The sequence below is a fragment of the Nyctereutes procyonoides genome, unplaced genomic scaffold (genome assembly GCF_905146905.1).
Source record: "Nyctereutes procyonoides isolate TBG_1078 unplaced genomic scaffold, NYPRO_anot_genome, whole genome shotgun sequence".
In the NCBI taxonomy this organism is placed as follows: domain Eukaryota; kingdom Metazoa; phylum Chordata; class Mammalia; order Carnivora; family Canidae; genus Nyctereutes; species Nyctereutes procyonoides.
Window position 1 is genome coordinate 29,215,872 of NW_026575140.1, and position 21,312 is coordinate 29,237,183.

The 21,312-nt window shown below is 56.5% G+C and overlaps 1 protein-coding gene across 3 annotated transcripts in view; it reads right to left on the reverse strand.

The window, feature by feature from the left end:
• Nucleotides 1–17,032, reverse strand: part of ESPN (espin) — a 30,555-nt gene extending 13,523 nt beyond the window's left edge. For all 3 annotated transcript variants that reach the window (XM_055307066.1, XM_055307067.1, XM_055307065.1), the window contains exons 1-6: nt 16,739–17,032; nt 13,257–13,450; nt 4,059–4,245; nt 3,734–3,916; nt 3,422–3,553; nt 502–703 (exon numbers count right to left, since the gene is read on the reverse strand). In XM_055307066.1, coding sequence (XP_055163041.1) covers nt 502–703; nt 3,422–3,553; nt 3,734–3,916; nt 4,059–4,245; nt 13,257–13,450; nt 16,739–17,032 — 1,192 coding nt within the window. The remainder of the gene's footprint in view (nt 1–501; nt 704–3,421; nt 3,554–3,733; nt 3,917–4,058; nt 4,246–13,256; nt 13,451–16,738) is intronic.
• Between the last annotated feature and the right edge of the window lie 4,280 nt (nt 17,033–21,312).

Genomic DNA, 21,312 nt, shown 5'->3' on the forward strand with positions numbered 1-21,312 from the left:
TTCTTTGTATTTACAAATGTGTTTGCTTTGGTCTGTGGACACAGGGTGCATTTCTGCGTGTGTTTACATGTGTACAAACATCTGGAGTATGAAAATGGAAGGCTATGCTGTAGTGCATGTGTGTGCATGCATCTGCAACCATGCTCTATGTGTGGTTGTGAATTCCTATCTGTACACTGTGCCTACACATGTACAAGTGTGCACTTTTGAGTGTGAATAGGTGTGTGTAAAAGTCTGGATTACACTGTGTGTGTGAGGATGATTACTCATTTTCAGGGTGCATGTGGATTTTGTCTCTATATGCACATAGGCTTGTGTTGTGATGAGCACACACAGCACAAGTGTCATCTGCCTCTCACCAGAACCAGCAGCCCCTCCTGGTGACCTGGGCAGCCTCCAGTGCCAGCCGTAGGAAGAGTGGGCCTGATGCTGGCCCTCAGGGCCCCATGGCCAGTCCCAGTCTATGCTCCCCCCTCCCTCTTCCCAGCCTGGCCCACTCACCGCGTGGGGGGCGCTGGCCCTTGATGCTGGAGTGGCTGGAGGAGCAGGAGTCATAGTTGGAGAGGGTGCTGGTGGGTGAGTTGAGGTCAAAGTTCAGTGGCTGGACCGACATGGTGGTATTGGGTGAAGACATGCCAGAGTCAGGCTGCTTGGTCTCCAGCTCCGCAGATGGATCCCGGGACAGAACACGGTGCTCCACACTCTGAGCAGGAGGGGAGGCGACGAGGACAGCCTGACCTGAAGACCGGTGCTCTCCAGGCCAGGGTCCTGCTCAGGCATGTCTTTGCTGTGTGACCTAGGCTGAGCCGCTTCTTTTTCTGGGCTTCCTCCCCATTCTGAGAATGTCTCTCAGGTTCTTCCCAGGCCAAGATTCAAGCCCAGCCCCCTGGCAGCAGGACCACAGGTTCCTGGGAAACTCCTACCCTGGCCACACCTTGCTCAGGTGGGGTGGAGAGACTGTCAGAAGAGGGGGGGGGCATCTGGACCCCAAGGGGAAGACTGCCATGGCACCAGCCTTCTCCTTCCTCATCAGAGAGACTGAGCTCCACTGTATCTGTGGGGAGGGGCTCAGGTGCCACAGCCACTGGGGGTAGGGGAGGATGCAGGGACCCCATAGCTTGCATGAAAGACTAATTCTCCACTACCTGGCCAGTCGCCCTTGTGCCTCCATACCCTACTGGGGCAGATTCCAAGCCCAGCCCAGCCCCACTCTCCTGATGGGGCCCTTGGAGAAAGGGAGGGGCTTAGGGTGGCCCAGCTGAGTCTGGTGGGCCGTCCTAGGTCAGGCCGTAAGCCTGCTGTCCCCCCACCACTGTCTGTGCCCCTGCCCACAGGCCTGACCCTCCTGGCACGGGGGTGGGCTGGGGTAGGGGTCCTGCTTACGTTGCCCATGCTGGCCTTGCTGCTGGCAAGCCTGCTCGCTGGCTCTGGTGGCTGCCTCCTGCCCAAGCCTGCTTCTCCCTGCCCGCGGCCCTCTCCTTGCCTGAGAAGTGTCACAGGCCCCTCGGGAGTGGGAGGCAAGCCTAGCACCAGGTAACAGCTCAGCAGTCATGCTCATTGGCCCTGTAATTAGGGGCTCTGTGGGAGTGTTTGCCTTTTCTGGGGCAGCAACCTGCATGGTTTAGGTCTGTCACTGCTGCAGCTGGGCCTGTCTGGGTGAGGGGACCAAGGCCCCCCCTACCCCACCCAGTTCAGAGGGGCCAGGGCCAGCTGACCATTCCATGAGCCAAGGGAAAGCATAGGGGTTGGCCTGGGTGGAGGTGGGAAAATGCTCTTTTTGTGGCTGACAGCATGGGCACTGGGGGTGCCCAGCCCCAACCCCATGGATAACAGAGGTTAGGGGCACAGCCTCTCCAGCCTGGAATGCTGGCTTCAAATGTCACCTCTCCCACTTACTAGCTAAGCGACCTTGGGCAAATCACTTATCCTTTCTGTACTTAAAGAGAGAGCCTGCAGTGGGGAGCGGGGGGGGGGGGGGGAGGCAGGGTATAAAAGGCCAGAGGGGGAGGGAGAATCTTAAGCAGGCTCCATGCCCAGTGCAGAGTGGAGCTCCATCTCACCACCCGAAGATCATGACCTGAGCTGAAATCAAGAGTCAGATGCTTAACAGACTGAGCCACCCAGGTGCCCCTTAGTTTCTTTACCTGTAAATGAGGATAACAGTATTTCTTGCCTCATGAGGATATAAGAAAGATTTTAAGAGTTAGTGAAATCCCAGGGAGTAGGGTGGTCAGTAAATGCCATATATGTCAACTGTTAGTGTTAATTTCTGATGGCGACTGAGGTTCTACTATAAAGCACAGGGCAGAGTACCTACTGGAGTCAGAATTCACGGAGTGGTGTCTGTTGCAATTGTAGTCGCTGTTAAGAGGGGCTGGAGGGGCTGGGGCTTTGTGCCACCCCCACCCCATCCCTGAAACTCTCAGTGGGAAAGAACCACCTCTTGTGCAGAAATGCCTTCACAGCATCCACCCGTTTGTACACCCTGCCAACAGGGTGCTCACTATCTGTTGGACCCTTGCTCTCTCTGGGTGGCCTCTGGGGGGGAAATTCTTCCTCAGGTCAAGCTGCAGTTTCAGAACCCCTGGGACTTGCTGTGCTCTGGAGCACCCAGAACCAGGGTGCCCCCCTGTGCTTGCAGACAGTGCTATGGCAGGATGAGGACATCCCACCTTCTCCCCTTCAGGTATCATTTCCTAGCCCCTCTTCTGGCCAGGCTGTCCCCTGGCACTGGTCCTCCTGAAGACACCTGGGAGACCCACCCTCCATCCTCCCTCATGCCCCAAAGCAAGCATTATATCAGATGAGTCAGCGCCCTGGACTTGGAGCCGACTGCACCTGAGCTCATGTCTCAGGAGGTGACTTCACAGCTGTGCAACCATAATAAAATCATTTTAAAAAGATGATACAAGTTTCCAGTTATGAAGTAACCATGAAGTGAGCAAACACACAGTGTAGTGATCAAGCAGTGGCTCTAGGCCATGCCACTCAGGCTCCGCCATTTAACAGCTGTGTGACCTTGGGTGAGTTAGGACACTAACACCACCTCCTCTGAGGCGGTGGAGAGTTAGTTACATGAGCTACTAGTGTGGGCTGTGGGCCGGCGAATGAACTTGACTATTCCCATCGGTATGTAAGTGTCCTGTGATTTCTCCAGGCCTTCTTCCTTACCAGGACGACGCTGGTCCTCTTGCCCTTGGCCCTTTCTCCTTCACCCTCTCACTCCTCAGTGGTCAGTGGTTCTGGGCTGAGAGAGCGTGATGGTCTGCGGTATTTTCTCATTGTGTGACCTCGGACAAGGGGCTGCAGGTCTCGAAACTCAGCTTCTTCCGTGGTAAAGGGGTAAGAACACCTACCGCTGGGGAGAGGTGGGAATGGGGTGGGGGACGACATAACCGGGGAGCAGCGCCGGGGGTCGTACCAGGTTCTCCACGGTGCGCAGGTAGCGGGTGCAGTGGCTGTGGCCGTTGTAGTCCGAGAGGTCGGCTGCAGTGTATCCGTCGCGGTCGCGGACGTCCAGCTCCGCGCCGTTCACTACCAGGATCTGGCAGCACTGCGGGGGGCCACGTACTGACGACCCCGCCGCTCGCCCGGACCCCCGCCCCGCCGCAGGGCTGTGCCGACAGTTCGGCGCCAGCAGAGGGCGCCCGGCCCCGCCCCGCCCCGCCCGGCCCGCCCGCTCCAGCCCCGCCCCTACCTCCAGCCCCGCCCTTACCTCCAGCCCCGCCCTTACCTCCAGCTCCCCGTTTTCAGCGGCGTCATGCAGCGGGGTCCCGCCCCACAGGTCGGCCGAGATCTCGCCGCCGTGCAGCAGGAGCCAGCTGAGCACTTTGGCGTGGCCGCGGCTCGCCGCGAAGTGCATGGCGGTGGCGCCATCCTTGTCCTGCTCCGACAGGCTCACGTCGGTGCAGCTCACCTGGGCGGGAGGGGGTGCGGGACGGGGCGGGGGCTGGGCGCCAGGCTCCTCCAGGCCCCGCCCCGTCCAGCCGGCCGCGTCGCGAGCTCCTCCAGGGCCCCGCCCCTCCCCGGGCCCCGCCCCTCCCCGGGCCCGAGCTCACCAGCCACACGATGACCGGGCTGTGGCCCATCTGCGCCGCGGCGTGCAGCGGGGTCATGCCGTCGTGGGCGCTCGCGTGCGGGTCCGCGCCGCACTCCTGCACCAGGTACTGCGTCACCTCCAGGTGGCCCTCTTGGCACGCCAGGTACAGGGGCGTGGCACCGTTCTTGGTTTGGGCATTCACTCCCCTGCGGAGACACAGCACCCACCGTGGGCTCTCAGCACCCACCTCCCTCCAAAGCCTTCTTATGCCCCTTCGAGCTCCTTTGGGGAGTTCCGGAGGGCTGGGAGAGTGGGTTGGAGGAGGTCTAGTCGCCGGGTCCCGCTGTCCCTGATTCTCTCTGGACTTAGTCCAATGATAACCTCCCTGGGGGTGGGGGGGGGGGATTTGGCTTGGCCACCCCCTCCGGCAGCCTCCCTTCTACAGTGCACACCCGACAGACAGTCCCTATCCTCAGTAAATGACCCACATTTTCACCAAGGTCTACGAGGATGTGGTGATCTGGCCTCTTATCTTTCAGGCACTGACCCACTGTCACTGAGTCCTCAAACCTTCTGTCTTACCTGTATGGCTTTGATTAGGTCCCTCCTCTATCTGGAATGCCCTTCCTTCCTCCTCCCTAAGACTCAGTCCAGATCCCTCTTCCATGAGGCCTGCCCTGATTTCCCTGGGCAGAGCAGGCCTTTCCTGCCTCTGTGCCCCATATGGCCCTAGGCTAACTCCATGGACTGTTTGTCGTACTCCATGGAACATAACTAATTCTGGCTTCTACCTCCCCCCAGGAGACTAAATTCCCAGAAGGTGGAATAGTAGGGTTGCCAGATAAAACACAAGATACCCAATTAATTCTGAATTTCAGAGAAACGGGAAGTCATTTTCTAATAAAGTATATCCCAAACAAAGCATGGGACATACTTATACTAAAATATTATTTGCGGTTTATCTAAGTTAAAATTCATTTGGATATCCTGTTGGTACTCTGACAACTCTACAGGCGGCCACCATTCACCAGCGCTTCTGGTGTGCTGGGATATGCATGGGCAGTTTCTCATTGCATGCACTAACTCAGGTCCTGTTGTCATTCCCATTTTGCAGAAGGGCAAGTGAGGCTGTGACTTACTAAAGGTAACACAACTGGTAAATGGCACTTGAGTGTATGGTTGTGATGCAGAGCCTGGTGCATGCAGTAGGCACACAGGGAGTGAAGACAGGGAATGGAGGGAGGGTCATTTCCTGTCTTCACTCCTGAGGCTTTCCTGAGGTCCAGCTCGCAGCTGCCTTGGCCCCTCATCTCTGTTCCCCATAAGAGGAGTCCTACCTGGGGAGCTGGGAATCAACCCCATGAGGTGGAGTGCTGCTGGGAAGCAGGGATGTTGGCAGGGTCACTGACTGAGCCTTGGTTTTTCTGACTTGGTAATGGGTGTGGACACTCCAGGGCGCAGTTATCATAGTTGGACACTAGGTGGAGCCATAATCTAGGCCCAGACACAAGAGCTGCCCACCGCTGTCCACAGCGTGGCTCAGCTCTGGGGTGAGGCTGAGTCCCACTGTGCTGGATGAGCCCTCTGTGCCCCAGTAAGAGCACTTCGTCACCTGACTAAATGTCTGACCATCCTTCTGTCTCCTGATCTGGTCTCTTCCCCTTGGACCCTCCCAGCTGACTTCTCCCTGTCCCTAAAACCCAGGTTCCTGTGCACTTCCCTGACCCTGGGCCCTCAGGCCATCTGCAGCCCTCACCAGCCACCTCCCTGCTCTCTCCTTACTCCTGACATGGGTGCCCCCACCCCAGACACTATTGTCCTGGGCCTGATGCCGAGCATGGCACGTCACACATTTGGGGTGGAGCAGGGATGATGCCTGGCCGCCCTCCGTCTCCCCACCTGTGTCGGGGCAATGGTGCTTAAGAGCCAACATGGCACCCAGTGATAGAGGATCACCCACACGCCTCTTCCCAGGAACCCTCTGGCTTGCAGCCACCAGCCTCCATACCCCACTGCCACCATCGCCCCCCCTCCCCACGCATTCACATTCACATACTGATGTGACAGTAACAGCCTGTTTAATATTTCATGACCAACACTCAGTGGCCTGAATTATTCACCTCGTAACCAAGACACAGTGAGTGCTGGGGTCCTGGATATCAGAGGCTGAGGGTGCCACCACCCAGGACCCACTGAGGTCTCTCTGGGGAGGCCTAAGGCAACATGCAGAACTTGGGGCACCAGTTCTGCCAGGATCCCTGCCCTCGAGCACCCCCTGCTTGGCAGGTGTCCATGGCCCAGGGGTGTCCAGCCAGCCTGGGAAGGTCTGAGAAGGTCTGAGAAGCTGGCACAAAGCAGGACCTGAGCAGGAGGGGGCAGTGCCAGGCCAGCGGCTGCCACCCTTAGCTGGAGACCCTGGAACAGAGGAAGCTTCCATAAATGCTCCAGCTTATCACCATTCAGTCCCTGCAGCCCTGAATTTACAGCCTCCAACTTGGGAGGCCCTGGCATAACAGGGCAGACAGACTGAGGGGCAAGGGAGAGAAAGGGGGTCCTGGCCTTGGTACCCCCTTCCACTTTGGCCTGGAGGCAAGAGGGTCAGGGGCCCCCAGGTGCTCACTGGGGAAAATTATAAAACTATGGATGAGCACATGGAACAAAAATCAATTGATTCAGGCGGAGAGAGAGATAAAGTTATGATAGTAGTAATAGTAATAACTGATAACAGTGGTAGCAGGTACGGTTCATCGAAGGACTGATATGTTTCAGGCACTGTGCTAAGCTTATACACGTGCTCTCTCACCTGGTCCTTGCAGGGACCAGATGGGGTAGGTGCTGGCATTGTTCCCCTTTTCAGACAAGGAGACTGCTCACAGAAGTCTAAGATCGCTTGATGAGAGAGAGGCAGAGAAGGACCCGAGTATGAGCCCTGCCAAGCTGTGTCACTGTCTTCCCTCTTGTCTCGGTTCTCAAAGCCACCCATGGAGTGGGGGTGGTAATCGTCCACGAGATGCGCTTGGAGAGCCCTCAGCATGGGCCTGTCACCTGGCACAAACCTGGGATCATCGTTATATTTGGGGATCCCTCCCCACTGAGCCTCTGTAGGAGCACTGCTGGTCTGGGTTGTCTGGGCCCAGCCAAGCACAGGTCAGGCCAGGCATTGCTTCTGCTCTGGAGAGTCACCCAGAGGAGAGGGGCAGGGTCTCAGGGTATTTCTGGCCTCAGGATCCCACTGGTGCCTGCCCGTCAAGTTCTAGCCAAAGTGACACTAAGGGTGACCATTCCAGTCCTGGCCCCTGCCCTTGGCCCTGGCCACTACCCCACCACCCTGACTCTATAGCTCACTAGGCAGGGCCCTAGTGGGTCCTTAACCTCCTGAGCCTCAGTTTCCATATATGGCAAAGTGGCATCATAATTGTCCAGCATCTTCTTGCCTCTTATAACAGAAGAGGAAGCTTTGGAAGGTTGAACATTTCCTTGGAGGGCAGGCTACCCTGCTACCTGGTGCTGCAGCCCATACTGACCAGCCAACCCCCTCGCCAACGCACTGGGTCTCAACTGTCACTCCCCATGACCAACCCCAGAGGTTTCAAATTCTCATCTGACTTGGCCTTTCCCACTTGCCTGAACACCTGCTCCTCTTGACTTCCTGGACCAGCCACTGACTCACCACCCGAGCCTCCTAACCCTTCTTTGCGAGGTCCTGGCCTCCACCTGACCTCCAAAGGTGGAGATGCCCCAGAGCCTCCTTTCTGAACACACTCTCCCTGCTGGTGGGGTCATCTACGTCCCAGAGTCAAAGGCCACCTATACCTGGTGCCCTTCCTCTCTCCTGCTTGGACCTGGAGTCTATATCTGGCCCTTACCTCTACCCCCTGCCCATGTGTGTGATGCCCAGGCCTCTGGAACTTTATGTGCCAAGAGCAGATCTCTCCCCAGCTTGCCAACTCCATTTTAGTAAAGGACATCAAACTACCTTCCCTGGAGGGTAGCCTAAGCTCTAAGAGTCTTTTATGACCCTTAACCCTTGACCTCTTATAGGTCTGCAACACTCTAGCATAAATCATATGTTCTTCCTCTCTGGGAAAAAGGTGACATGAATGAACTTCAAATAGTAAGCAAGTCACCACGTGACGACACAAAGCAAACATGGAATGCTTGCTGGAAATCTCCATCCAAGACTGGTGCCAGCTTACTGTAGTTGTTGCTACAAAGAACAAGGAGTTCCCTTCCCACAAAACTAGACTCAGGTCAAAGAACTGCATTTCCAGTTGGCCCTCTCCTTTGGCAATAATTTCTGCTACAAGGAAGGTAAGAAAGGAGGTAATTCCATGAGGATTAGACCTCGTCGTGGAGTAAGGCTGCTCTGGATAAAAGTCATGGATCTTTGGCTGGCTCTACCTGTCTTAACCTCTAATCACATGTCCTGGCTTATTTGAAAAGATTCCAAATCAGGCTTGGCTGAGGGAAGAAATGCAGCCCTTATTTGAGGAAGGTTCTAGAATAGTCAGCTTTACACCCAATCCATCTACAAGCCTGGAATATTTCTAGAAGCTTACCCTTTCCTGAAACTCTCCAAGCCTTCTAGGCCTTCTTACTGGTCGTCTGGGAAGCCAAGCCAAGCTTGATCCCAGCTCAGCGGCTACTTCTGCTGATTCTCCTGACTGCAGTGCTCCCAGGCCAGATTTTTGCTGGGCTGGTCCCTCTTTTTATCCAGGTCTCAGATGAGCTCTTGCCTGTCCTAGGAGGCCTTCCTCCACTCCCTCAATTTAAAGAAAATGCCACTGGTTTCTACCAAACTACCCCATTTTGCTTTATAGCTCTTGTCACTGGAGTGGTCTTGTGTATCTATTTCATTCTTTCCAGGGACCCATGTCACAAGGCTGCCACAAGCCAGAGCAGAGCCGTGCAAAGAGCAGACCCCTGCCATCCTGGAGCTTGGTTCCACTGGGGCTGCCAGCTGGCAAACCAACACACACACACACACAAATAAGCAGGAACTTCTCTGAACACGGCACATGCTCTGGACCTGTCCCCTTGTTTGCCCCAGGAGCCTCTCTGAAAGTTGGCCACAAGCAGCTGGGAGTCTCACCATGTCCCGAGCATGAACACCAGTGGCTGCCCAGTTGCTCGTTGTTGAGTGAGTAACTGTGGAGGCAAGTGAGACGGGCAGCTAGGCCAGGAGCTCTGTGCTATCTCCTCACACAATGGCCTCAACTAGCCTGTTTGCCAGATGAACCCAGGGAGGCCCAGGGGGGAGTTCCATCTGAGATCACCTGCATTGAGCCTGCACGCTGGACGAGCCCCAAGGATTCCAGACTCAACAAATATTTACTGTGTGTCAGGCACTTGGCCTACAGGATGGGGAAGAGGAAGTCTCCTCTCATTAGTTGGGAAGATATGATAAGAGAATGCCCCCAGGAGGCACAGAATGTAACACCAGGTGATGATAAGGATGCCAGGGAAAAAGAAAGCAGGGTGAGGGAGAACTGGAGGGTGTGTGTGCTTCTCAGCAAGTTACAGTCTGAAGGAGGCTCCATGGAGCAAAGCCTCAAGGGAAGAGAGAGTAGCTGAAGAGCTCTTGGTGGCAGAGTTCCAGGCAGCAGGAAGAGTCAGAGGGAGGTTGGAGGCACCAGCCTGTGGGAGGAGACTCAGCAGGTGAAAGGAGTGGGGGTGCGGAAGCAGTGCAGGTGAGGCATGGGGAGGAGGGCCCCTGGGCCATTATGAGGAAATGGCTTTCCTTCTTGAGCAGGGAGCCCATGGCCAGTCCAGGGCCATCTGACTTGCCTTTTCTAAGGTGGGCAGAGCTGGACAGGAAGAGGCAAGGGCTAGGGTGCAGAGACCTGAGAGATGAGGGTCCGGACAAGGAGTGGGATGCAGGCCAGGAGATGGGGTATGGTCTGATCAGGGCCACACAGACTCAGTGGGACCTCGGCTTCTCCATCAGCCTCTCCGAGACACAGTTTCTCTGTCAGCACCATGCTGTAGGAACATCTGTTTGGCTCACTGATGTATCTCTGGCACTTAGAATATTGCCTGGCACAGAGTAGCTGCTCCATAAAGATTAGTTGAATAAATCAATCTGTAAACTGGGCTTCTTATAGAGCTCCTGCCTAGGGTGGTTGTAAAGCTTAGATTACTTTGTGGTGCTAGGTACTCCGTCTGCACTCAGCAGGCAGGAGCTCATCTGAGTTCATCCTGACGCCTGGCCAGGGCATCTTCCAATCTCTGTCCTGGGCAGGGTAGACCTCAGGCATAGGAGATACTTACAGAGAGGTGCAGTTGGTACAAATCTTTGGCAGATGGATTTTCCAGTTTGCTATGACAGGCAGAGCACAGGGCACCCCCCCCCCCATCCTCCACAGCCTCAAAGCTCAAGTCTGGGCTGAGCCTGGGGCTGCCCTCCAGCTGCACAGACCCCAGGTGAGCACATGGTAGAGGCCAAGCAGGCATGAGGTAGTTCCTGGGCCCCAGCACCTGCTGAAGCTACCTGTCCCTTGCTCCTTCTCTATCTGCCCTGACTGGACATCCAGATACCTGGCTCCCTTCCACCAACTACTAGTGCTCCTGGCCTGGAGGGTCAGCCCCTTCACTCCATCTCCCTGAGACCCAAGGCCTGAAACAGCCCTGACCCAGTTCCTGCCACCCTCAGGGCTGCCAGCTTAGGGACCCTCCTTCTGCAGGGAGGAGCTCCATGGAGCAAGAGCCCCAGAGGTCACTGTGGCAGTTCCTCTACCTCTGGAAAGATTTGCCCAATGGACTGGGATAGACTGGACAAGGGGGAGGTGGGTACACAGTGTTCCTGCAATCTTAAGCCTTTTCTAACACCCAGGGTACAGCCTGTCATTATTAGCAACACCCCCATCTTTGGAGGCAGTCCAGCCTTCCTGCTCCTCTGCAGCCTGTCATTGCCACGGCCCACTGCTGCCCACAGCCTCCCCAGGTGGTATCGAGTTTCTCACTGCTGGGTCTGGGAGCCCTTCCTCCCTTACCCACCGGCAGGGAGAGCTGAGCTCTTGTGAATAATTCACTGAGCTTCACAACGGGCCCGGGAGGCTCACGAGAGTGAAAGCCTGGAGCCACGGCCTCCACAGCCAGGCTGCCTGGGCCTCTGGACTGAGCCCTGTGGTCTCGGGAAGCCTGAGCCTCTGCCCTCTCCATGCCCAGCCTTTGGGACCCCAGCCTGGGAGAGCAGGAGTCTCTACCCCCAAGAGAGGAGGCTATGTGGGCATTGGCCTCCGACAACCAGCAGGCCCCACTCCAATTCCCAGCCACCCCCTCCTGCCTTGGCCCAGCCTGGCAACCACACAAAAGCACCTTCTTATCAGCCAGCTCACACACTGCCGCGGGAATGGGCCCAAGTCTTCTGACCACCTCCGTGAGATTCATAGAGGCCTCTGAAGGGCTGATGGTTCATCAGCCCAGGCCATCTGGCCTCACAGTTGGCACCAGGGCCCAATCACAGCCAGCATCTGGCATGGCCTGGGAGGGGCCAGGGTTCCCAAGGCCCTGACTGAGCTCAAGAGGGTGTTCCACGGCACAGCCGGTCTGCCTCAGGCCGGGATCCCAACCCTTGGAGGGCTCTAGCTCATCCATGGCCCCAGGTTTTTTGATAAGGGGGCAGCCTGGGTGGGAACCTCAGGCAGGTTCCCACCAGCACTTCCATGGGTGGGCTTGGAGCCCTCTCGCAGTTCATACCATTTAGCTAAGTTGGCATCGCCATTAGCCTGGCTTTGGGGGGGCCTATAATGTGTGATGGGGGAGTCTGATGGGCGCAGAAAGGTGACCACAGTTCATTCTTCCCCTCTTAGGACCTCAATGTCCTCTGTGTTAAGTGAGGGGGTGGGACAGGAGCATGAGAATCATCACAGTGGAGCAGCAGGCATATCACAGGTGCCACCCCCTGCCCTCAGCCTGGAGAGTCCAAGTCAGGAATTTGGGATCAAGCTCCGGAGGTGCTGATGGTGCCAGAATGGGAGCCTGCACTCAAGAGCCTCAGGGCCCTCCTACTCTAAATCCCAGACTTAGACATGACCCAAACCCTAGCTTGTCCAGCAGCAGAGAATTCATGCCAAAGTGCTGCCAAGTGGTCTCTGGCAGGTCTGGCTATGAGAGGAACCTCTGGCCCATGAGGCACACCTGCTAAGCTTCTGCTGACCAAACCAGGAAACTCCCTGCTCAGCAAGATGACTGCAGGCTGGCCTGGGGGGGGGGGGGTGTTCGGACTGCCCTACATCACCCCAGTGTGCCTGGGCCCGAGAGCTACCCTGCAGGGTGCACCCACCCTGCCACAAGGCCACGGGGTCAGGCTGGCCTCTTGCTTCCTGGTAGCCAGGATCCTACCTCGGGCGTGGAGCCAATGGTGAGTACTGACCTCCTACCTCATGGCTGGTCTCCTCCTAAGGCTCGGTCCTCTATCACCACTTAGTGTCCCAGGCACTCACTTAGATGACAAAGGTCACTGGTCAGAGCCCCCATCTGCCAGTCCCCGGGGCCACTCTTGTCCTACTCCCTCAGATGCCCCCCACAGGACTTCCCTGCTCTGCACTGAGCCCCGATCTTCCCCACACTCCCACCCCACCCTGGGGAGCCCCCAGCCCACTGCTCAGCAGCTTTCTCAGACCTGCCACTCAGGCTGAGGATCCTGGGAGGTTTGGGGGCCCACTTCCGCTGCTAATGGGAATGGGCTGAGGGGCCACAAATGACAAGGAGCAATAAATGACAAGATGCTCTCTGGACGGCCTCATTAGGGGGCGGTGGGGATCTGGGCAGATAGTCCTCTCTTTTCACTGCTCCTCCTCCTTCTTGACTAGAGGTCGAGGAAATTTTCCCGTATCTCCACTCCTATCCCCCATTTAGAAGAGTCCTACAAACCAGCACAGGCCAGAGCTCAAGAGAGCCACTTACTGCAGGCTGGTAGGCCTCCTGGAGGGGAGCAGGTGATCTTGGCCTGCATGCCCAGCCTTCTGGGTGCAGTCGTGGGCTGTGGGAGCATCTGCTTGCAAAGCTCTGGGGTGAGTGGCTGTGAGCAGCCTTCCAGGAAGGGAAAAATTTCAACTTGGGTAGGAGGTGCCTCTGGCCTGGCCCTCTGGGCCTCTGGCCCTTGGGATGGCCCAGAAGCAGTATTTCCCATGGAATGCTGGAGGGGCAGATTTCAGGCATTCCCCAGAGCCCTGGCCCCACCACCCAGAAGACAAGTGAAGAAGGGTGTCCTTACTCAGGATGGTGCCCCATGAGAAGCCTCAGGGAGGGGAAGTCTCCTTTGGCGGCGGCATAGTGGATAGGCAGGGCGCCTGTGTCTGTGGCCACGGTGGGATCCCCACCACCATGACGCAGTAGCCAGTCCACCACCTCAGGGTGGCCAAAGCGGGCAGCCAGATGCAGGACTGTGGCACCAGAATTGTCTTTGTCCTGTGGGAGAAGAGCCCATTAGTCCCGAGGCCTTGTCCTGCCCACATCTCTGGCTCAGAGCACTTCTTGCACCCACCAGCCACAGGGATGGTTCTGTCCTTGGGCACCTAATTGGCCCTCTTTGAACTTGGTCCATAAGTGGCACACCTGTGCCATCCACGCTGGGCTTCTTGAGGCCTGCAGGTCATGACTGTGAATTGCTTGCAGATAGTAGGCTTTTAGGACATGGTGCTCTTGGCCTCCCTGCGGGAGCAACTGTCACCCAGATGCTCTGGGAACTCCTGAAGGAGTGAGCAAGGGTGGTTGGGGCTGGAAGAGTGGGCTGTTGTGGCTGTACCAGGCTGGCATCAGGATGGTGTGGGGCACCCCCTGCATCTAACCTTTTTTTTTTTTTTTTTGGTGCTGAAACCCGGGAACGAACCATGCACCTAACCTTTGATCCCTCCCCTGGTGTCACATGAAAAGTGGTCTCCAGTTTGGTGTACCTCCAAAAACCCAACATCAGTGCAGAGAACTGCCCCTGCCCCCCAGCCCACGAGCAGACTCCCTGCTCCTGGCCCAGGGAACAAGCTGTGTTCTTGTTCTGTGGAAGAGGAAGGTTTTGGGTACTGGTGGCAGGGCCCGGAGAGTTAGCCAATGGTAGGAGGTGTGGGCTAGAGGCGCCCCTGGGAGGGCCTTGGGTAGGACCCCCTCCCAGGCACTCCAGAGGGGGTAGGCCAATGGTCTAGGCCCACAAGTACTAAATACATCATCCATGACCATCCAGGTGTGTGGGTCTGTTGCAGGAGGGGGTTGGCAAGTGCTGCTTACATTACCTGGGGAAGGAAGGGAATCAGAGAGAACCCAGAAGTCTGGACTCAAAGGCTGGCGAGTTTGGGTGAGTGGGCACCAGCTGGAGAACAGCACACGCTCCCAGTGCCAAGCATGTGGGATAATGCAAAGGTGGGCAGGGACACAGGGAAGATGACGGGCAGCAGTGAGAGGTAGGCATATTTTACTAGGATCAGGGAAGGGGAAGTCCCTCTGCCCAGAAGACACCCAGTGGGGACAGGTATGGCCAAGGCAGCTTGAGGAAGGTGAATCAGAGGCTCTGGAAAAACAGGTGAGAGGAAAAGAGGGGACAGAGGCCTGGGGCCACTAGTAAGTCATTGGTCAGGCTATGGGGTGGCTGTGGGGCTAGGAAGGAGGTAGGGAGAAGGTGAGCCAGAGCAAGCAGCACACAGACAGCTGAGCACAACAGACTCTTCTGTGTGCTGGAACACCCTGGAAGGAGCTAAAGACTGGTTCAATCTATGTGGCCAAGTCTGCACCTCAGGGGGTAGGCAATAAGGAGAGGACCCAGGCTCTGGCCTGTCCCCAAGGCTCCAACAGCTGTGAAGGCCACAGGAGCCTCATGTGCTGTGGCCCGCCCCCTAAAGCTGCTTATCTCTCTGGGCTGAGCAGCACTGGGGATCGAGGTCATCCTCCCCACACACACACTTCCCACCAAGCTTGCTGGGGCTCAAGGGAGGGAGACTTGATAAGCTGGGCACAAGGCCACTTGTTCCTCCACCTCCTCTGCAGGGGCCAGGGAGGCTTCTGGCCAAGGCTGGACATTGGGATCAGGGAGGCATCCACCTCCCAAGAGTGGGCATGGACCATGTGCCAGGAAGTCCTGATAAGCCAGCTAGGAGATAAGGGGTCCAGCCATCTCCCAGGAAGGGTAGAAAAGATGGACCTTGCCATCCTGAGGGTGAAGTGGGGGGAAAGGATCTAGTCATCCTTAGGGCATGACCAACCAGCACAGAGTCACCCCTGTCTCCTCTTCAGTTAGCATAGTGGTCTTGCTAAGTGGAAAATCAGTTCTGGTTCCTTCCTCCAATGGCTTTTCCTCACAATTAGGATACCATCCAAATTCCTAACCCCAGATTCTGGTGGCTTCTCCCACCCTCCCCCCACTCCACACATGCTTTCTTCCTTGCTGATCCTGCAACAGAACAAGAATGTGTATGCCTCAGGGCTTTGCACGTCTCGTTCCTTCTGCTTAGAACTCTCTGATCAGCACCTGGCCACCTCCTTCTCATCATCCAGGACTCCCCACAGAGGTCACTCACTCCTAGCCACCTCACCCAACTAAACTGCTAAGCCACCCGGGCTGCCCTATTAGTTGTTTGTTAATGCAGGTATTAAAAGTTTATTTAAAGATCAAATGAAAATGTTTTAAATGAGTAAACAGAGTCTCAGCACAGAAATGAAAATTACAGAAAATCAAAAGGAAATTCTAGGACTGCAAAGTATAATAATTAAAATGAAAAATACATTGGGTGGGGGGTTTTTTGTTATTGTTTTTTAAAAATTTTATTTATTTATTCATGAGAGACACAAAGAGAGAGAGAGAGGCAGAGACACAGGCAGAGGGAGAAGCAGGCTCCATGCAGGCAACTAGCTCCCTGACACCCCCACATGGCCCAGCAAGACCTGATGGTTCCCCGGGTTTGCTGTCCATTGCCCCCACGGACTGGCAGCTACAGGAGGTCAGAAGCACCTGAATGAATCCCTAGGCTTAGTACTCCTACTGGATGCTCTATTGCCAGCAGGAGTGAGCAGGAGAGCTACACATCAGGGCCTGAGCTGCTCCCACCTCCAGCTCAGGAGGGATCAGGTTTATGTCAGCCTGGGGGCCATTGAGCAAGACCAGGTGGGGTCTCAGGGCAGATAGACTCAGGCTGTGCTGAAGAAGCAACTTGCAACTGGCAGGCAGGTGTCTCAAGGTCAGCTAAGGTCCCGGGGGGGCCCCACTTACTATGCCCATCACTCCTGCCCCATGTCCTGGCCTTGGGGACACCTGCATCTGCGCCTGGGGTGGACTGTAGGGCTTTGCCCTCCCCTCTTGCAGACCTGATCCCAGAAGACCTGGGCTTCTGATTCTGTGGCTGCCCATTCTCCAGGACTTCCCTGGATCAGTGTTCCGTCCTGTCCCCACCCGCACCCCCCACCCCCGCCACACACACTCTCCACTCCAGTCCCTGCTTAAATACCAGCCCAGGTAAACCCAACTCCCTCTGGCTCCCCATTACGCGATGCTCTTCTAGGCAGTGGCCCTGGCTTGCCAGGGCGTCTTCCCTGGGTGCATTAGACTTGGGGAGCCCAACCCCCCCAAACCCGCTGTTAGGAGCTCAAAATCCAGCTCAGTCGGGAGGTGCCCCATCTCACCCCCCACCCCTTTGAGTCACGGGGGCTCTGGGCCAGAGCTACCCCCACCCCCCGGGGAGGAAGCCGCAGGGCGCCCCGTGAGCGGCGCAGACCCACCTGCACTCCGCAGCCGCCCTGCAAGAGCAACCACTGCAGGCAGGCGAGGTGGCCGGTGGCGGCGGCGTCGTGGGCCGGCGTGGCGCCGTTGCGCGCGCGGGCCGCAGCGGGCAGGGCGGCCTCCTCCACCAGGAAGCGCAGACAGTGCAGCTTGCCGGCGCGGGCAGCGTGGTGCACCGGCAGCGCGTCCAGCGGGTCGCGCAGCGAGGGCTTTAGCAGGCCGGCGGCGTGCAGGGACTTCAGCACGTCCAGCTCACCCTGCCGCGCCGCCTGCAGCGCCCGCTCCAGGGCCATGGTGCCGCCCGCGGCGCCGCCGCCCGCTCAGCGCGTTCCCCCAGGCGCCATGCACCTGTCCTCGGGCGGCGGGAGAGCCCGCGGCGCGGCCGTCGGGGCCCTGCGCTCCGGGAGGCGGAGCGGCTGCCTGCCCGGTCCCTGCCCCGCGCCGCCTCGCCCGCTCCGCTCCGCCTCCGCCGCGCTCTGGGGCTGGTGGCGGGGGGGGGGGGGGGGGGCTGGCGCAAGCCGGGCTTAAGCCTGGGGCCCACCCCCCGCCCACCCCGGCCCCGCCCCCGCCGCCCCGCGGGCTGGGTGGCCGCGCGCAGCTCCGCTACACAGCGGGAGGTGCGCCCAGGGACTCGGCTCCTGGTTGAGCTCACATGTAGAGACCCCGGAGGGAGGCCAAACGGTTCGGATCTGAGAACCTTCCAGGTACTGGCGAGCAGAGCCCTCGAAGTAATTCATCGACTCAGTGCCCACTCCATGCTGTTCCAGGCGCTGGGGACACAAGCCCCAGACAATTATCGCCCTTCCGGAGAGTGACCAGTGTCACCAGAGCTGGAATACGGGGTTAGGAAGGGAGTCGTAGGGGCCACGGGGGGTGGGCGGGGTGGTCAGGGAAAGGTCCTCTGAGGAGGTGTTGTAGGCTGGGCTGTGGGTGGTAAACGGGCCAGGCTGCAAGGGCAAAGACCCTGGGGCAGGAACAGGCCCCTGAGGGGTTCTGGGTCTGTGCCAAAGTGGGTGCAACAGGAGCTGGGCCCTCAGCCTTCTGGGGCTCCTCCAGGCCCCAAGAACAGTCCTCCGAGCTTCCTGGAAGCAGGAGAAAGAGGAGGAAAGGCAGGAATGCCTGGGGTACTCAGGTTTCTGGGTCCAGAGGCCAGGGGGCTCGGAGATTCCCAGAGCCTCTGTCTAGGGTGGGCGGAATCAACGCGGAGCTTGAGCGCCGGTGCTGACAGATAGAAGGGAAAGCAGGAATGCAAGGGGGGGGGGGCAGTGAGGAGATGCACCATACACCAGAGCAGTCACTGGGAGAGCAGGGCCAGGACCCTTCCCTGAGGGCTCACAAAGGTTCCAGGATGGCAGCAGGCCAGGAGGACCCACGGGCGCCAAACCAGCCTACCTTCAGAGCCGGAAGCCATTCGTGGGAGCTGGAGGGAGGCTTGGCCGCTGGACAGAAGGACCAGCTGCCAGAAGGCAGGGGCAGCGAAGCTGTGAGAGCACATTCAGTACCACTGGTGAAGTTGAAACGGTCTGTCCTTCCTTTCCTATCTCTTCCCCTCCCCCACCTCCCCAGGGGAGCCCTGTGAGGTGTTGGCCCTGGGCTGTTTCACCCAGCACCAAGCTAGGCCCAGCTCAGGAAGGCCCTAAGCTGTAGAAATGCTAGAGTATGAACCTGTTTCCAGGGACCCTGGGAGTGTTAGTGCGGGCCTCGGGGGCCGCCACTTGGTGGCGCTGTGCACAATTACCTCCAAGGCTGCAAGGTGTCCGACTAAACGAGTACACTAAACGGAGCTGCTGTGCCTGCATGGACTGGTGGGTTTCTGCCCACTTCCAAAGGGCAGAACCGCCTTGCTCCCTCCATGGGACTTAGGACGACTGGGCTGAGGGACCCCAACCCAGTGATTTGTGGACAGGGGTAGGGAGGAATCTTATCCCTGCAGCCTCCATGCTTCAGCTGGCTTTTGATGCCCACTAAAGCTGTCCTTCTTCTAGCACACCCAGTGACAGGTACACTGTAGGGCCTGTAAGTGGTAGGGGTGCTGTGAGAAAGAGCTAAAACCGCTTGTCGTTGGTGCCCTTCAGCTGTGCCTCCTCTGTGACTAAAAATTCTTCCAATTCATGGTCTTTATTCCCAACATGGCTCCCCTGGTTCTGGACACCCTCATGTATCAAATGGTTTTGTCACTTGAGGGCCAGATGGGGTGATGAGCTACTGCTATGGCTGCAAGGCAGAGGAGATGCCCAAGCCTATCCCACTGTGGATACAGACATCTCCATAGAGGTCACCTGTGAGCAGCATGGAGAAAGTCCACCACGTCAGAACCTCTGCTCAGAAGCTGGGGAGGCAGAGAGGGCCAAGCCAGTCATAGGAGGGTCCCTCCCCGGGTGCCTTAGGATTGTCTCTGGTCTCCAGCACCAGGCCCCAGAGAGGGCTCAGTGCTTGGTCACAGGTGAGGCAATGAACTACAGCTGGAAGTTCTCATCCCAGAAGATGCTGTTAAAAGCAGGGCCACCCTGGGAGCCACCAACATGACTTGCAGTTCTCACTGCTGTGATTCTAGGGGAGTTTGTGTGGAGAACCAGCCCAGAACTTCCTTGGTGGAGACGATGAAGCTGATCAAATGCTTGGATTTGCTGTGGGTCCAGGATGGGTTCGGAGGCTGCCTTCTTGACAGCAGGATCTGCTTTGGGTGGATGACAAGATGGAGGTATATTTACCTGTGATGAAGCTGTCCATTCCTTCTTAATTTCAGATGAGTCTTCACTTAATTTCCTTACTTCAGGGACACCTGAGTGGCTCAGTGGTTGAGTGTCTGCCTTTGGTGCAGGTCATGAACTTGGTCCTGGAATCGAGTCCTACATCAGATTCTCACAGGGAGCCTGCTTCTTCCTCTGCCTGTGTCTCTGCCTCTATGTGTCTCTCGTAAATGAATAAATAAAATATTTTTAAAAATTTCCTTACTTCATTACTTGAATTGCATTTGTAGCGTGTCCACCCTGTCTGCTCCTCAGTTTCTGTGGTCCATGCTTCGTTTAGCACAGAATACAAATGGCCACAGGGAAAGACAATTATTTCACCTTCACTTGCATATTTAATCTCCACAGGGACACTTTGAGAGAGGTACACACTATCCCCATTTTGCAGCTGGGGAAACTGAGGCACCAGGAGATTTGTTTCTTTCTTTTTTTATTTTATTTTTTTAATTTTATAAATTTTTATGTATTTATGATAGTAAATCTCTCACAGAGAGAGAGAGAGAGAGGCAGAGACACAGGCAGAGGGAGAAGCAGGCTCCATGCACCAGGAGCCCGACGTGGGACTCGATCCCGGGTCTCCAGGATCGCGCCCTGGGTCAAAGGCAGGTGCCAAACCGCTGCGCCACCCAGGGATCCCTGTTTCTTTCTTTTTTTTTAAAAAAAATATTTTATTTATTTATTCATGAGAGACACAGAGAGGCAGAGACATAGGCAGAGGGAGAAGCAGGCTCCCCATTGGGTGTCTGATGTGGGATTCGATCCCAGGACCCTAAGATCATGACCTGAGCCAAAGGCAGATGCTCAACTACTGAGCCACTGAGGCATCCCTGTTTCTATTTTTAATGTATCTTGCCTAAGGTGACACAAATGCTTAAAGCACCTCCACTGTCTCCTCCAGATGTCAGTTTCCTCCCCACCAGGAGGCCTCCTCCTCTCATCCCCCTGCTGGGCTCAGGCCATTCACCTGACCCATTCAGATCTCTCCCACCCAAGGGCAAGGACCAGGGTGGAGTGTGTCCCCACTGTACCCTTCCCTAAAGCCTGCACCCCCATGCTCTGCTCACTTGGTGGTCTTACCTGTTTCCCTGGTTATAAACAAACTGCTTCCTCTAGGTAACCAGCAAAACCTACAGAATCTGGGGCACCTGGATGGCTCAGATCGTGATCCTGGGGTCCTGGGATCAAGTCCGGCATCGGGTTCCCCAAAGGGAGCCTGCTTCTCCCTCTGCCTGTGTCTCTGTCTCTCTCTGTGGGTCTCTCATGAATAAATAAAATCTTTATTTTTTTTAGAAATTTATTTATTCATGAGAGACACACAGAGAGAGGCAGAAACACAGGTAAAAGGAAAAGCAGGCTCCCCGCAGAGAGTCCGATAAGGGACTCCATCCCAGATCCTGGATTAAAGCCCTGAGCCAAAGGCAGATGCTCAACCGCTGAGCCACCCAGGCGTTCCTAAATAAAATCTTAAACAAACAAACAAACAAACAAACCCTACAGAATCCTTTGATTGAAGGGAAAGGTGGAGCCACCTGGTCAAAGTCCTTCACAGCAATGGGAAAAATGGAGAAGAAATTTAAAATTTGGAGTCAACAGTGGTCCACAGGCATGGAGAGGGATGTTCTAGGAGGAATTTTCCTCCCTAGATCATTCCCCCATGAGCTAGCATGAGGGCTTCTCAGCAAAGATGCAGACGTTGGTATAGGGTGGTCTTGTGGGCACAGAGCTGAGTCAACTGGTGTATGTGGTGAGGGGGGACATGTGAGGCATCAGTGATCCACCAAGGAATCTGTAAAATCCTTTTTGTTTTTTTAAAAACCATTTTA